The 16471-nt window shown below is 43.5% G+C and overlaps 1 protein-coding gene across 9 annotated transcripts in view; it reads right to left on the reverse strand.

Moving 5' to 3' along the window:
• Window positions 1-1774: 1774 nt before the first annotated feature.
• PNPLA4 (patatin like domain 4, phospholipase and triacylglycerol lipase) overlaps window positions 1775-16471 on the reverse strand; it is a 224298-nt gene continuing 209601 nt past the window's right edge. For 5 of the 9 annotated variants that reach the window (XM_078657981.1, XM_078657982.1, XM_078657978.1 and 2 more), the window contains one exon: window positions 1775-2321. In XM_078657981.1, the coding sequence (XP_078514107.1) occupies window positions 2190-2321 (132 nt within the window). In that variant the 3' untranslated portion in view covers window positions 1775-2189. The remainder of the gene's footprint in view (window positions 2322-16471) is intronic. The other 4 variants (XM_078657976.1, XM_078657977.1, XM_078657980.1 and 1 more) reach the window with 1 other exon arrangement.

Here is a 16471-nt window from a genome sequence, read left to right on the forward strand (position 1 = left end):
CGTGGAGGTGATCTATTTTACCCCCTGTGTGTAATCACTGATAGTAGCTAGAAGGTCGTCCGCATCTAGGGGCGAGCAGATATTATACATTTTATTATTAAACATTACCCTCAAAAAAGCAGGGAACCTCATCTGCACAGTTGCCCCCAGGGCTCTGAACTTGTCCATTTTCTGACCAAGCTCCCACTGTCTGTCTAGTGTAGTTTTCGACAGATCAGATCGAACTTCGAAGGAAAAATCAGGTGCCTTCAATGATTTTGCCTTAAGGGCAAGGTTCAAGATTTTCTCTTTAATGGAGTATGTAAGGAAGTTCACCAGGATTTTCCTAGGCTTCGTCCTCGCTGGGTTCAAGCGAAAGGGATCCCGATGTATCCTCTGAATGTCTTTTAACAGCTCTGCAGTAGTCTCGTCCAGGCTGAGGGTGTTCTTTAATAATGAGACAACATACTCCTTGATTTCCCCACCCTCTTTTCCCTCAGGAATTTTTAGGAGTCTGAGGTTGTTCCTTCTGGAATAATTTTGCAGGGATTCGACCCTGTCCTTTGTAGCTTCCCCGTCTCTCCTCAAAGCCTGAATCTTACCCTCTGCAAACTCCAGCTTAGTTTTAAGCTCCCCCACTGCACCTTCCAGGGTCTCAGTTCTCTCATAGAGACCGTCCACTTTGTTTCCAAGGGTTTCGCACACAGTTCTGATCTCATTTTGATTTTGCTTGGATTCTGCAAAGCCACTTTTAATCTCGCTCCTCATTGCTGATAGCAGTACCTCAAGGGAACCCCCCCCCGTGCTACCCCCTGAGGTTGGATCACAAGACTCGCTGGTCTTGCCGCTCTCTCTTATGGCCTCCACCAACATTGGCTCACCCTCAGGGTTTCCTGGAAGCACATCTGTATCTGCCTCTCTTGTGCCCGCGAGGTCAGAGGGTATATCCTCCTGGGAGGCAACAGCCATAGGGGCATTGGAAGTGCTCTTACTCTTAATCAGGGTAGCTTTTTCCCCCTCAGAGCTTGTCAAGAACCTGGGGTAAAGCTTTGAAATAGGATTTCAATGACGGCGTTACTTGGGTTGTGGTCTTTCGCAACCCCTTAGCTTTCTCTTTGCCTACCGACTGCCTGTTGGTGCTTGTATTGTGTTTCGGTCGAGCAGCCCCCCTTTCCGCTGTGTCCCCCTGGAGAGAATATGGAGCGGATGATTGAAAACTTCACTCACCCCCAGCCTCTAGCCCGGGTATTCCCTGCTGTCCTTTACACTCTATTGCAGGTTCACCGTTGTTTAATGTTTTCTTACCCTTGGAGTTTTTTTGAAACAGGACTTGGAGCGCAGAGGCTTTCCCCCGTCTCCTGCCCTTTCCTCCTCCCCGCTTTCCCAGGATTTTACCGTGTCCGATGATTTCTCTGGGTCGCTCACCTCCCTTCACAGTGGGCTCACAATTATCCGGCGCTTTGTTCTTCCTGAAGCTGGAGAGTGCAATTATGCATGTGTGCACATCCTTTTGCCATTCCAGACTTTTTACACATACATTTCCTTCATCTCCTCCCATTCTTTGTGAATCAAGCCCCTGGATGTTGTGAGAATATGATCCGTTAATTCTGACAACCGAACCTAAACTGCTATGGGACATCCCAAACCATAGTATTATTGTAAACAAAGACTCGTGCGGACTGGAAGCAACTGATGTTGTCTAGTCACTCTTTTTTTCCGACTACATTTCAGAGATAATACCAACAGTGTTTGCTGGAAAGACAAGAGAGAGTATTTGAAGATTTAAAACTAAATGTTCAAATCATAAGGTATGTTTATTCTACCTGCACAAAATATTCTAACAAACACAATAATAATACTTCAATTCAAGCCCAAACAATCAAGGTAAATGTATGCTTTGGTTCATTGGTTTCCTTCCATTGATCAGTTTTCCAACAACAGTTGCAGATCCTCTACAGCAAAAGCCTACTTAAAAGAGAAACATAGTTTAAACCAGCAAAATGGTAACATTGTCTGTGAGAAACAAAATGCATTCAAAATAATCTGCATTTTCTGATGAAGTTTTCAAAGTAGAGTTTGTTTGGCACTGATGGATTTAGAGGCACCTGTGTCCATCCGTAGACATTCATATCCTTTGAGGCACAGGTAACATTCATCCTCCATCCATCTATTTCAGAAATACGCCCATTGGTATGGACACTTCTGCTGGATTACTCACACCAGTTCTCCTTTCGTAGAAAGAGCAGTGTGTCATTAAACCCAGCTTGGAACACAGATTCCATAGTTTCACGATTTGGTGGGAACAAAGCCTGGTTGAACCTGTGCAGGTTTGCTGGAGACAGCTGAAACAGACAGATTAATATGGATATGAGGGCATGTGCTTTACAAAGTTGCCATAAAACACCAAAGACTTAATACATTTAGTAGATCAGTAGTGGTATCATGGTCTTCAACATGGAGACAGGAGCACCGGATAACTGACATACTTTCAGGATAACCTCAGACTTTGTATATTAGTTTGACTGAGTTTTCATTGTTTGTAAATATATCTTATGTGGGTACCCTGAAAATATGGCACAGATCTGGCTTTCGGGAGCCTACATTAGACACCCTTGATGGCCTAATCTGAAAGATGTTGTTCATGGAACTGACTGCTGGTTAAACAAACAATTTTGACCACAGGCATAACATTGTTTTTCAAGCCCAAATTATACCACATGTGAACAGATAATATCAATCGATTTAGTAACAGTTAAACTGGTTCAGTCTAAATTGCTTGTTGGCCTAAAAAATGATCTTGTATGTTTACTAAGAACCATAATATTATAGTTCATTTTGTCATATCCTTCTCTCACCACTTACAACTATTAATCCTATGTGTAAGACTATTCAAAAGGTTGTGTGTCTCTTTATGACCCTTTAAGCCTCTTTGGAGAACTGAAGGGTTCAGCAGAGGTCCTGAATTACCACCACATACGTTGATAACTCTAACAGGGTCCGTTCCTTTATGTATCAGATCTTCTATGTTTGGCAATCAAATTCTTTCAAACCAAATCTTCTTACAAAGAGTCTTAAGGGAAGCCTTGTCTCTTTAAGCATATAGGCCACATCATCTCTTTGTACTCAAGAACTCTCTTGTTTATATCCTTGTAATTCTTCCCCCAGGTTTCTCTGATGTTCCCAACTTCCCTTTCAACAATGACGGAACAGAGGGTAACCCAGGTCTGCATCTCCCACTGAGCTTAAAACCTATCATTAAGTTAGGAATTAAATTTACTCCAGATAATTTCACCATTAACTGCCAATTAAATTACCTCCTTAATAACTCAGTTAAAGCATTCCACCTACCCATTGGCTTCAGAGTGCTAACCTGCTTTTCTCTTGTGCCCAATGGCCCACACCACCAGATCAGAACTTGCAAACTGGGGATCGTCATCAGACACTAAATACTCCAGCAGCCTTTCCCAAAGAAACATGTCTTCCAAGAAGCTAATCACAGAATTAGAGGTTACATTCTGAACGATTCTCAACTCTGGTCAATTAGGATAATAATCTTTTAGAACTATAACATGGACAACTCTCTTCGCAGGAACATGGAAAGAACTGATCCCAAGCTTTCAACAAGGCTATCCTAGAAAACCTACTGGTAGAGAGTCCGACATGGAAGCTTTGGCAGATCTGTCGCGCTGAAACACAGCACTGCTGCACCCTTTTTTGACTATCTTGCCTAACCCCATCCACTAAAAGTAATCACAAATGTTCCTTTTAATTAATGACATACCCGGATGCCCTTAAAGGCCTTGTTAACAAAGCTACTACTCAAACACAAAGGAAGCACAGTCTTTTCTCCCCTCATAAGGATACACTCTCCCACACTAATTCATCCTGGACCTTAATGACAGATTTCAACTCACCCTGTAACTTCCACTCTTCTGGCTAACCCAAAAGGGTGTACTTTTGACTTTCCTGAAAACAGAGTCTGCTTCTCTAGAACAATCCCAATGCTATTCTCAAAAAAAATCTGGATGTCTCCTATCGTAAACAGTAAAGGGTACCTCAGATTAATACATCATTCTCATCCACCTGTTTATCAAATGGCTGACATGGAAGTAAAAATTCCACCCCCAGCCAGTAAAAGCATGTTCCCTAAGAGTGTGCAGTTTATACAGCGTATTAACTTAGTCTTTCAGAGAAACATTCAAAATGCTCAGCTGCCCAGTTCTCTTTTTTTTTTTTTACAACTTTATTTGAAGCATAACATGGAAAAGTCACGCATTGCTACATCACATTACGGACCAGCATACATCATGTAAATTATACCTATACAAGGTAAAGGTAGTTCATCCTGACTGAACCTGACAACCTTGTCCAATAGGTGGGAAGCAGCTGGCAAAATGCGGTAGTGGGTGTTCACATCTCCCATGGGCAGTCAAAATGGTGATGGAGGTAGAACAGTTGTGTTGCTTGGGATGACTGGCTTTCAGTATGGGAGGCTGACATTTTGCAAATACCAGAAACACGCATAAAGTGTATGCCTCCCGAGTGTTGCAGCTGTTTTATATGATTAATAAATGGGTACCAGGTTTAGTCAAATTTGGAGGCCCTGTCATGAGCTAATGCTGTGAGGTTTTGCATTGCGAAAATTGACCACACCTTGCCCCACCACATATTGAGAGAGTGTGCCTGAGGTTGCTTCTACATTTGGGGCATACTCAGATGGGCAGCTGAGAGTAAATGAGGTAACAGCATCCGCATTGGTGTAGAAATGGGATATACTCTTTGGTACCCAGGGCTTCCCAACAAGACTAGCAATGGGTCATGAGATAGTGTAACCCCCGTAATAGCCTGTATCATTAAAAAGACAACCTCTCAAAAAGACTGGATGCTTGGACAGAACCACCACTCGTGTAAGAATGTGACTCTCCTACTGCAGCCCTTCCAACACGTGGCAGTGCTGCCCAACATCTTGTGCAGTCTCATGGGGGTGAAGTACCAACTTGTTAACAGTTTATAAGCATTTTCTTTATAACGCTCCCAACCATGTAGCTTTCCATATTTCTTAGGAGATCTCCACCCCGTCTCCCTCTCCCACTGGGTCACGTAAGCATGTTTTTTAAGAATGTAGCGGTAAAGCCAGGAAATGTGTCTGAAATTGCTAGTGAGCAACGATTCAATCTGCACTTCTTCCCCCTGAAGCACCCTCCTAGCAAGAGTGCTCCCAGCCCAATGCAGAGCTTGCGTGAGCTGATGTGTCTCACTCAGTCAAACCAAAGTCCTCAATCAGAGCCTCCCTCGGTCTTAGCTCCTCTTCCCTGTAAAACTCTTTCAAGCAAGGTGGACATTCTTGGTTCCTCGGTAAGAAGCCTGGATCCGACCTCCCCACTGGGAAATCTAGATTTTTAGTTAGAGTTGTGAGGAGGAATGGGTATGCCGGAAATACCTGCTACGCACTGTATGCCTATAGGACAGAAGCATGGACGTTAAGGGCAGGAGAGGAGGGGCACATGACCAGGCCCTCTCCAGTAACCACAGGAGTTCCTTAAGTGGCATTGGAGAAAACGTTTGTTCCACCTGTACCCATGTTTTACTCTCGGGGTCATGATTCTAATCGAGGGAGGGATGGAGTGGGGCCACTGTTGGGAAGGCCCCCATCATGTGTGGGATGTGGTAGAGAGTCTTGCGCCACCTGAGGGTATTTGCTCCCCAGACAAAGTTAAGCATTTTCCAGCTGGGTAATGGCTGAGTGGAATTTCGAAGGGTGAGGGTGTGGGTTTGCAAAACATATAAAAGGCGGGGCATAATGTTAATCTTAAAACTATTGAACAGACCCATCCAAGAGATTTCCAGTTTCCCCTATCTATATAGGTCCTTGAATAAAGCTGTGATCAGTGGTGAGATATTCTATTTGTATAGTGCCCGAAATATCTAGGTATATTTGCCCCCAGGTAGTGAATGGTGGATTCTCCCCAGGCATAGCCATCCCCTTGGATGAGACATTGTAGGTGGGCCGGGGTTTTTTGCCACCCTAATACCAAGGGACCAGTTCTCTTTTAATGACTGTAGAGAGATTTTCAGTCTCATATAAACCCCTGGAGTCATGTGCCAGTACACACTCTTTCTTTTTATCATCACACTATTTCAGATTAGCCACAAACCTCAACTGCTGACACCAGTCACCACAATACATTGCTTACCCACCACAAAAGGTTTCAGAGACGGTAGAAACACAATTTCGTCTTTCAGCATTTTGAATATTTCTTTTTTGCTTTAATCCTGCACAAATTTTGCACTTTTAAGTAATTATCTTAAAGGCTCTTCATCAGAAGAAGAATCAGCAAAGATTTGTGCCTAGAATTTGGTGAGCTCCAGGAAGGATGTCAGAATCTTAGAGAATTGCTTTCACATTACTCAGTTTCGGCTCTATCCAATATGTGGAAATAGTATGCTCCAAATATTCAACGTTATTATAACAAATTTACATTTTCAAGCTTTAGTGTTAATGCTTTCTCTGAGAGTGGTTTGAGACCTATCTTGGGGATCCTGTCATACTAGTGATGATCCTTCCCAAATATAAGTATGTCATCCTGAAAGGCAACAAAACACTCGCTAGGCAAAGAGCTTCCGTTTGTACTGAAACATGCCCCCTGATGTCTCATTGGCCATCAAGTGTTTTGGTCCAGCTTTCAGTACAATTTTATGATAGAAACTTGAGAGGTCCACAGCAGAAAAAAATTGCGTCTATGTCAAAGTAAATATCATTTCATGCATGTTCGGGAATAAGGAATGGCCTATTCAGATGGCATTATTCAGCCTGTGTACATCGATACAAAGAGGCAGATCTCCAGAAACTGTTAAGAAAAATGTACTACTGAGGCGACCCAAGAAGACGACTTAATAAACTATGATGCCTCTATGACACGGGTCATTTCGGACCTCCTTGAGTTGTACTATGTACAACAAAGGACCATAACACATGTGATGTCTTACAAGAATATATTACTTGGTGCTTACAATTCCTGCCCTATCCCAATTCTATGCCAAGGACACTGTCCAGCAGATCTTAATTCTGAGGACTATCCAAAGTGAGATGGTCTGCTTTTCCACTGCCTTGCCCTTCTTTGTTCAAGAGAACCCAACAAACAGCTGATCTTCCACCAAATGTTTCTTGGTGCAATCAATTTCCAATCTCCAGGTTCTCTTGGGGTCCAAGCAATGGAGTCTCTTCTCCACTTTTGAGGGATGAGGTGCAGAATGAATGCCAGAAGAGTAATGGCTTATCTGACATGAAGGGGCAACCCTCGTGGGATACCTGGTCGCTGCGATTTCTCAGCCTTACAGCAACTTTAAAAAACAGAGTAGGTTAAAGATAATATTTCCAAAAAGCATTTGTAAAAACATAAGAGCTGGTCTGACTTGGGGGAAGTTTGCCCTTTTCAAGATTGGAACAATATACTCCTTCCTGGGCATTTCTTAAAAGCTACAAAACATGGTAAAATGCAGGATATCCTGCGGGGATCTATTGTCACAACCACAGGGTGTAAGTTTATAGCATCTGTTTCTGCCCTGAGGACAAGCTAACAAGAAGGGCAATAAGTCAAATCGGAACCTGGTTAGCAGAAAACGGTCATACCTACTTTTGACAACAAGAAGTTATGGCTCTGTAATTGACACCGTCTTTAACATAAAGTGACACCATGCACAGGGCTTAGCTAAAGCAAGCCATGCTCTGTCCATGAACATCAATCTAAAAAAAATGTCTTTCACCCATTTAAAATCCACTTTTTTTGTATCTGGTTTGCTAAATAAGCCTCTCATTCCCGAATTACGGTTGGAGGCCCTGAAGTACTTAAGCCAAGGAATGTGTAGAGCATGATCGAGAGGTAAACAGTCTTTTAAAATGTTCTTGCTGAGCTTGATGCAGGGCCTTAATAGAATATTTAACCAAAGAGTGAAAGAATGGAAGGCCACAGTGTCCTTTAAGTAGCCTGCTCCTAATTCCTTGTGTACTGAGAAGATGAGGGCTCTTTGGGGAACACAAATGACGGCCTCAAAAACGTATTTTCCACTGTCTGCAGCTCAACCCGGTTAACATATCCCCAACTTTCACTCCCATAGGTGACTTTTGAGTTACAGTTGGTGCTATAAAGTTGCAGGAGGGCTCTGGGTGGTCTACTGCCCATCCTTGAGGCAAATCTAAAAACTGCAGCGCTTGTGCATATAAAGTCCTCTTTTTTTTGTTCATTAGGGGGTGCCAAGTTGGAAACTGAGCTCCTTAGCTAATTTTATGATGGAGTCAATGAGAAGAAATTGTTAGTGATGCTTGTTGGCTCATGCTCAACTAAATCATCAAAATTTAACTTCAGATCTTGCACCCGTCCAAAGACCACGGCATTGTCTTACCTGGGTATGTTGTTTGATTTGACATCAAGTTAGGTTATGATCGCTGAAGATGCTCATCGGTATCCCAAAATCGGGGATAATTAATAAAAAGTGCAGAAACAAAGATAAAATCTATTAAACAAATTCACAACTCTCCCTACAAAAGTTGGATTAAAGTGTTTTCTGATCAAGGAGATCTTGTCCATTGTGTGAACTAAATTAAATTAATTTAGCAATGAGTTTAGGCTTGAGCCCTGTTGGCTGTGTTCCAGATGTATGCTAGACATTATAAGGCAGTGGACATTTTAATACCATTTACGCTCGGATCCCCACACAGGTGAAGGTTCAAATCTCCTCCTACCACAATATGTGCGGTTAAGACTTTAAAACCTTTTCGGTTCCTAACAATTGAGCCCAAATTTTGAATATTTCAGGCCTCCTGCGGGAGAGGATTAGCATTAGAAAAAAAAAACGATGACAACTTATTTGCTCCTGAAGAGAATCTTGTAGCCTGCAGGGTGGCAGCACCAGGGGAAGAAACATTGTTAATTGTCATTAAGACAAAAATATTTATCCCTCCCCCCTTTGGTCTGCCCACCCTGCATTCTAATGCTGGAAGAGAAAAAGTTAAATAACCCTCTGAGGAATAAATGTTCACAGTAACTCACATCTCCTGGAGACAACTTACTGCACATCCTTTAGTAAAGATCAGCCACTTTAAATCATTGAACTTCCCCGCAAAACCGGCAATGTTCCAGCTGATAAATTTACAGGCCTTCCCATTACTGGAGTCCATCAAACCTGAATTTAGTGGGGGAGAGGTGGCTGTCTCCACTTCCACCTATTGAGTGTTCAATTGTGCATCCCCAGTCAGTCAATCACATGCATCCTATGTAGATAAAGGGGCAAATCTGTTAGAAAAAAACTGTTCTGTGGATTCGAAATCTGACCAGCCCTGGCTGTGGCATGCTGACTCGGAATTTGCCATTGATCATACAGAGGAACATCAACCGGTGACTTGTAGAAAATGCCCAATGGGAGTGCCATAATAGAAGAAACAGGGCCATCCAAAGAGAGGGGCCTGATGGAGGCTAAAATCCTCCCTGCCACATGCGATCGGTTAAAATTCATAATCACACAGTCACCATCCAGGGCTTTCTTGCCTTCACCTAGCCAGTTCACCCGGCATGCCATGTTGATGTAGGCTCCAACCTGCATCCCAAAAACCGTGTTCATGTACAGCCAATGCACAACTTTACTCCTAAGTTGATTAAAGCGTTCTCAAGTATCAGCCGCAAGGGGAGGCACGTTACCAATATTGCACCATAAGGCTTGGCTTCAGGGGGCAAGTTAGCATTACATATTTTGATAAGGGGGTTCTCTCTTCCAAGTGTCTGCTGCTTGACTTTATAGCCCCTAGGAATAGCAGCAGGCTTTGATCCTTGGGGCTGAATGCATTCCCCACTCTCTGCTTTAGCCCTTGCAAAAGCTAATTAAGCTGGGTTAGCCCTAGCCAGACAAATACAAGGCCCAGCAATAACAGCTGTGCCATGGGTCCTCCCTGGTTCAAAACCCTTTAACCCATCCTTGGCCCCAACTAGATACTGTGTAAGACACCTCCCAACAGTGGTAGATGAACAAGCGGGGATAAGGGTTGGCATGGAAACTCCATTGGGTTGCGTTAAATAGCTTTGTTTCGAGAGTTCTGCCTCAATTGCGGTTAAATGTGAGCAAATAGGCTCCAGCTTTGCATCCAAGACTGCGACTACGGTAGCATCAAAGGAATGCATTAGGGTTTCAAGGTTAAAATTCTGTGTAGCTGCAGAGATAGTGTCCCTTGTAATTTGACTCAAATTAATCCTAGGCCGCTTAGATTTGCCATCAGGCTCCTCTCTCTTCCTCTTCCCTGCCACTCTGATGCTCCTTCCCAAGTCTTTGGTAGTAGCGGGCGCCACCAAATTGCCACGGTCACCTAGCGCAGCCAAAGAAGAGACTTCTAGGGCCGAGGACACAAATGAGGAATCCTCCTGCCTTTTGCTCAGTGGAGGTGAATAGGATGGGGACCCAGGGCCCGATCGATGGTAGCGGGCAAGGATACGCTGTGTGGTTCAGAAGACAGGGTAGCTATGGGAGACTAGGATAGCCTCCGAGCAACTAACTTGATTTCTTTAACAATAATGCCCACCGCCATTGTCAAAAAAGCATCCTAGTGTTGACCGTTCTGGTGCCAGCATTAGAAACACAGGCAGGGGGCTTATGCTTCCCCATGCCAAGCCCCTAAGTTAACATAGGCTTTTCTCACCGGGACTAAAGTGATACCAAATCTCCCAATACATCCTTTGGCTCGACAAAAATAAAATGACTTGTGCTAGACCTCAGTCGCTCCTTTCTTAAGTTGGGTAATTGCATGGGCCAGGGAAACTTCAATAACCTGTCAATAACCTGGCCACAGTTACACAAGTCACTCAGGGATAAACAAATAGAGCAAATAGGACAAGTAAGACCCAGCTGAAACAGGCAAGATATGAAATAATGAGGGCAAATCTCCTAATGGCCCCCTTAATGCCGGCTGAAGCAGGTGAAACACTGAATCTGGCAGCGACCTTCCAATTCAGCTCCACTGTCCGGTTAGTAGTGGGAATGGACCAGCCGAACAGCTTGTAGCAAAATCTTCACCCGTACTCCAAAACCGGGGGGGGCATAGCCACCCCTCTGAATGGGACCTTGTAGGTGGCCCAGGAGGTTTCCAGCAATGGCTTGTGGGATCGAGAGTCCCAGACAGCAGCAAACAGCAACAGCACCAGGGCAAACACAAGCAAACCAAAAGTCAATTTATTCTCCTAACTCTTGTTTCCTAGAAAAAAAGTTTGAAACACTCCATCACAGTATTGACCCGCGCTGCGCAGAAACTCAGAAATGACACGAGATAGGTAGGAGAGCCCTAGCTGTAATGTTTCAAGGTCTATTCAGGTTTATAGGTGGGAAAAAAGCAAGTTTTCAGCCTTTACCTAAGGGCAGCTTCACATGGCGCTTTCCTCAAATCCATTGGTAATGAATTCCAATGTTTTGCTGCCAGGTATTTGAAAGAGCAGCCTCCTAGCCTGGCCTTCATAAATCTGGGTACTATTACCAATGACTTTCCTTCAGATCTTAGGCTTCTATTGGGGGTGTAGGGTGTAGTCATGTCTTGTAGATAACTTGGACAACACCAAAGACAAGAAACTACCTGCCCCGTACTTTCAAACAAGGCTCTAGAACAGGGTCCTTAGATTAATCCACTATCACCTGAACAAATCAAGGGCGAAGATAAATAATCACATCAAGTTTTACAAAATATATATTAGTTTTAATTATTTTTAAACAAACATTTCTTCAATTTATAAATACATAGAATGGTTATCAAACCACGCCATAATTTGATAAAACAAAAATCAATAAATCAAGTCCCACACACCTAATTCATACATCACACTCGTACCATCATGCATTCCCAAGATTTATCATAATAACTCACACATCACTCATACAATTACTGACACTCTAACTCTGTTGTTTCGTCTTAACGGAAGGACCCCCTTCGCTAATGTGTGAGGAATCATGGTCAGATATATCCTGTATGGCGGTAACAGCCCTCCTAGCGAATTCACCCGCCACTGAACAATTTGGTTATATGTGGCACCGAGATGTTGGGAGGATTCAGGTAGGAGGGGAGATGGTCAATAATTCACTTTGATCTAGGGACAGCCGCCTTCCAGCTACATCAATTTCTCTGGTGATAACCCCAACTGCTCTGGCCATTAAGGTGTTCAATGAGGAACCTACTGGACCAGTAGAAGGATTTGCTTTGTCTACAGCTCCCAGACACTTCTGTTTCCCCATGGTGCGAGAGAAAACAAATTGGCATCTATTATGACCAGATTGTACTATAAGAAGGTTAAGCCTGACATACAATATTAGTCAGATGACCTCAGCAGGACACCCAAATAGACACTTCAAGCCATGGATAGGTACCTTCTTAAGGAAACCCCTGCATTGCTGCTGGTGACCACAAACCCTCAAAGCAGCTTTATCCACCAGCCAAGATGTGTGGCTCAGCCCAGCCTCCACTGGGCGATGAATAGTGAAGACGGACACACCCACGTCCTGCACAGTGGGGTTAGAGGCAGTGCTATATAGTGCATATTGACTCCGCCCCTTCCTGCACGTCAATTCCTCCAAGTGCACTGGCTCCTTTAGACTTCTGGGACCTGGAGTCCGCACCTCAGTTACAGTCCAAACTACTGCACCGCAGGGCTAGGGGCAGCCCTATATAGCGTATGTTGATTCCATCCACTCCGGCTGAATCAATTTCTCAGTCCGCGCTGGTTTGCACGATCTTCTGGGACCTGGAGTCCCTACTTTAGCCCCAGTTCAAACAATCCCACGCAGCGGGGCTAGGGGCAGTGCTACATAGAGGAAGTTGACTCTACCCCCTCCAGCGGCTTCAATTCTGGGTCCTGGAGTCCTCCGCTTAGCCACAGTCCAAACTCTGTACTGTTTCTTTGGGGTAACCCATCATCTCTTTCTAACACTTCTACATTTGCTACAAACATTTTGTACCAGATATTCTACTGTACGGGTGGTCCTCCAGGAGAAGAACGGAAAACGGAGGTGTTGAATACTAGATATTTTAAGTACTTGGAAATATACATCAGTGCGACTGGAATTTGAGATAATTTCATAACAAAAGAAAATATTAAACACAGTCACCATTTTTCTACTGATGAATGGTCTCTAAACTTACTTTTCTCTGGGAGTTGATTAAAGTAAAGCTAGCGATAATGCAAGTTCGTAAGGGATGTATGACGTTACAACGCATACTTTTACCACGCATACCTTTACAACGCGGTTTTTACCACGCATACCTTTACAACGCATAGCGCTTAGAGGTGCTGGATAGTGGTAAGTATAATTTTCTATTCCAACTCCAGTCCCCGTGGACACTAGGGAAGGTGTTGGATAGAAAATTAAACGTATTCCCTATCCTAGAGCGCCCCCCAGCGCAATGCGTTTTAATGGTTTGCGTTGTAATACCAGCGTTGTAATGGTATTGCGTGGTAAAGGTTGTATACCGTTCGTAAGCATACTATGCCATAACAGTGAGCAGGGCCAGGTCAGGAAGATTTTGAGATACACCTTTAATTTCTCACAGTATCTGAATGGCTAGCTTTACTTCAGTGCCCCCGGGGCTTGGGCTCCTATGCTTGGAAGAATCCTGGTTGTAACTGTACTACTCTGAGTGTAGGAGGCATCATATTCTCCCTTTGCGCACACAGCGGTGTTCTACCAGCACTGTTGTGATATAGCAAAGCAGAAAACTCTAAAGTCACAATGCTGCTGCTCATGATATTTTGTACTCCACTCGTAAAGGATGAATTGTAGCGAAGCAGGATGTCGGAATGAGTAGGAAGTGAAACCTAAATGTTATACAGATCACCGAATTGGATAGACAAATGGAGAAGTTCTCAATGGGGCAGCTGGTCAAATTGTGGTAAAGTACTGCAGGTTCACTTATAGAACACTTTGATGTCTAATAGAGTGGCAGTCTCTGCGGGGTGGCAGACAGAAATGCTGACCCCTTCTCCTTGCCAGATCATTGGCTGTGATCAAAGATTGTTCAGGACTCAAAGCCCGTTCACAGGAAAAGTTTATTCAAATATTGGAGGAACAGGTAATGAATATCAAAGGAGCTATGAAGGCAAAGTGTGTTGAGTATGCTCACTCACTCCAACTGTTACCTCCTGTGAAAACCTCCCCACAATCCATACTACACAACAGTGCTCCAACTATTGATACATGTCTGTTCCACGCTTCCTAAAACGTTCCCATTCCAGCGGACGCTAACGCATCCAGAACACCACAAACAGAATAAACGAAAAAGATTTGGGATGGTCCCTTGGATCTCATAATTGTAATGGGACTGTTAACTGCCATTATTAGCCATTATTATCCCTGTCAGAATGAAGAGCCAACTCATAATGTTGGCCACAGAGGGGTTCCAGTGTCTGCAAGTACCAATCTTTTTTCCCTAATGGGCCATGCACATTGTGCAGAAGACTTTGAGCGTGCTGCTTGTGTCCACCAGGAGCCAGCACTGCACTTTCAGATCTACTTTCACATGGTCACATTTTCATTGTTTCAGATACATTCTGGTTGCTCAATTGTGTAATCTTTGCAAACTGTAGTTTATTTGGGAGCTCTTGTCAAATATTCGCAGTGTTTATTTTGAAGAAATTTCTCACAGCAAGTAGTGACATCCTTTGCTACAATATGATATGCGTGAATGAAAAATTGCTTTTGAATAGGACTCTCAAATGTTCCTTCTTTGAGCTGACTTGGGCTATTTTCAGGTTCAGAGGCTAGCCAAATGGCACTGTTTAAACTCTGCCTGTCCCAGAAACACGAACATTATCATGGTTATGTCTTTGTTCATGCAGAGGACGCAGCCTTTCAGCCAATGAGCTATGTGTTGCAGGTGTAAGGTAGGCTTGCATCTGATCCTGGGTCCAGTTCAAGCCAAAAGTGAATTTGGATATCACAGGCATAAATGTATAAGAGCACTTAAGAAGTTGTCTCATATCTGTGCTTGGAAACACACACAAATTCAAAACAGGAGGCAAGAGTGAGTGGACAGTGTGCATGCCACCTTATGTATAGCATACTACCGCAAACCCAATTTGTGATTTTGGGCTTCAGTTGAGAAGAAAGGGTACGATTCATACCAGGGCAGATCTAGACAGTCTCCCCTCTCTTCTACTCGTTCAGGAACATGTAGTGGTCCATGGTTGTAGACTGCTTAAGAGTAGAGGTGTATTAGGGTTGATTTCGTATTTGACTCAGAGGGAAGGCGGAAACCAGGCTACACTCAAACTATACTGGTAATGGCCAGCTTTAAGCTCGGTTGATAGCCAGGATAGGCCTGCTAAGCATTTTCTTAGGAAAGGCCGCAGACATTTACTTTCAAATAAGAAGCGCTTATCGCTTTTGTCATATCTGCTCAAAGAGAGTGAAGGAACTGCTTCATTAAAGAGGTAGATCATGGTTTCAATCTTAAATTAAATAATTTTATTTTAAGGGCCAGTTTTTGCGCCTGCTATCAATTAGATAGAATACCAGAAATGTAACTGAAGAATCACAAAATGTGAATAGTATTTATCTTACCTTGTGCCACTTTCATTAACTCAACCAAGACGTTATCAGAAACATAAAAACAACGTGGACCGTTGTTAATTCTGACACATATCATACTCGATCTCAGAGGACCAACCTTCTTCGAAGTATACTAATCTGGATCTTCTACCCGATGTTAGGCTGGTTCTTGGAATAACAAAAACAAGAAATATGTAGCCTCTTTATCTCCTCTGTAGCTTCTTCTCGGTTTGAGGAAAGCAAAGATTATCATCTACAGTTTCCAATCCGAGCAACATTTTGATTGTCCGATTAAAATGTAATTAATATGGTGGAGCGCTTATTGACCAACAAGTTTCTGGGATCCAACAGTTTGATCCTACATGAATATATTATTCGCTATATTGTATTGTAACATTTATATATTGCTATGCGCGAATGTATGGTTACTACGCATGCTATGACCACGCCTTAGGTTACAACGCGGTCGTTACAACGACCGAGTTGTTACCACGCATGGCTTTACATCGCAAGTCTTTTCTCCGACTTGCGCTAAATGGCCCGCTGGATTTAGGAATAGTATAAATTACTGTTCCTACTCCAGTTAGCGCAACAGCAGGGAATGTGTTGGATTTAAAATCCAACACATTCCCTGGTGTTGCATGCCACCTAGAGCAAGTCGTAGAAACGACTTGCGATGTACAGCCACGCGTGGTAACAACGCAGTCGTTGTAACAACCACTTTGTTACCTAACTGCGTGGTAACAGCAGCGTTGTAAACGCTGTTCCCGCTACGCACCCTACGATTGGCTGTTAAGTGCATAATCGGTCAGCAAGCATGCTACACCAATGAGGAGTGCATGATCAGCAGTGTTGCATATGCTTTGATACTACGTTGGACGGAAGCAATTTAGTGTTTTGCGTGAGTGATCATAGAGATGCTCTT

Source organism: Lissotriton helveticus, chromosome 8 (genome assembly GCF_964261635.1).
Source record: "Lissotriton helveticus chromosome 8, aLisHel1.1, whole genome shotgun sequence".
Taxonomy (NCBI): Eukaryota; Metazoa; Chordata; class Amphibia; order Caudata; family Salamandridae; genus Lissotriton; species Lissotriton helveticus.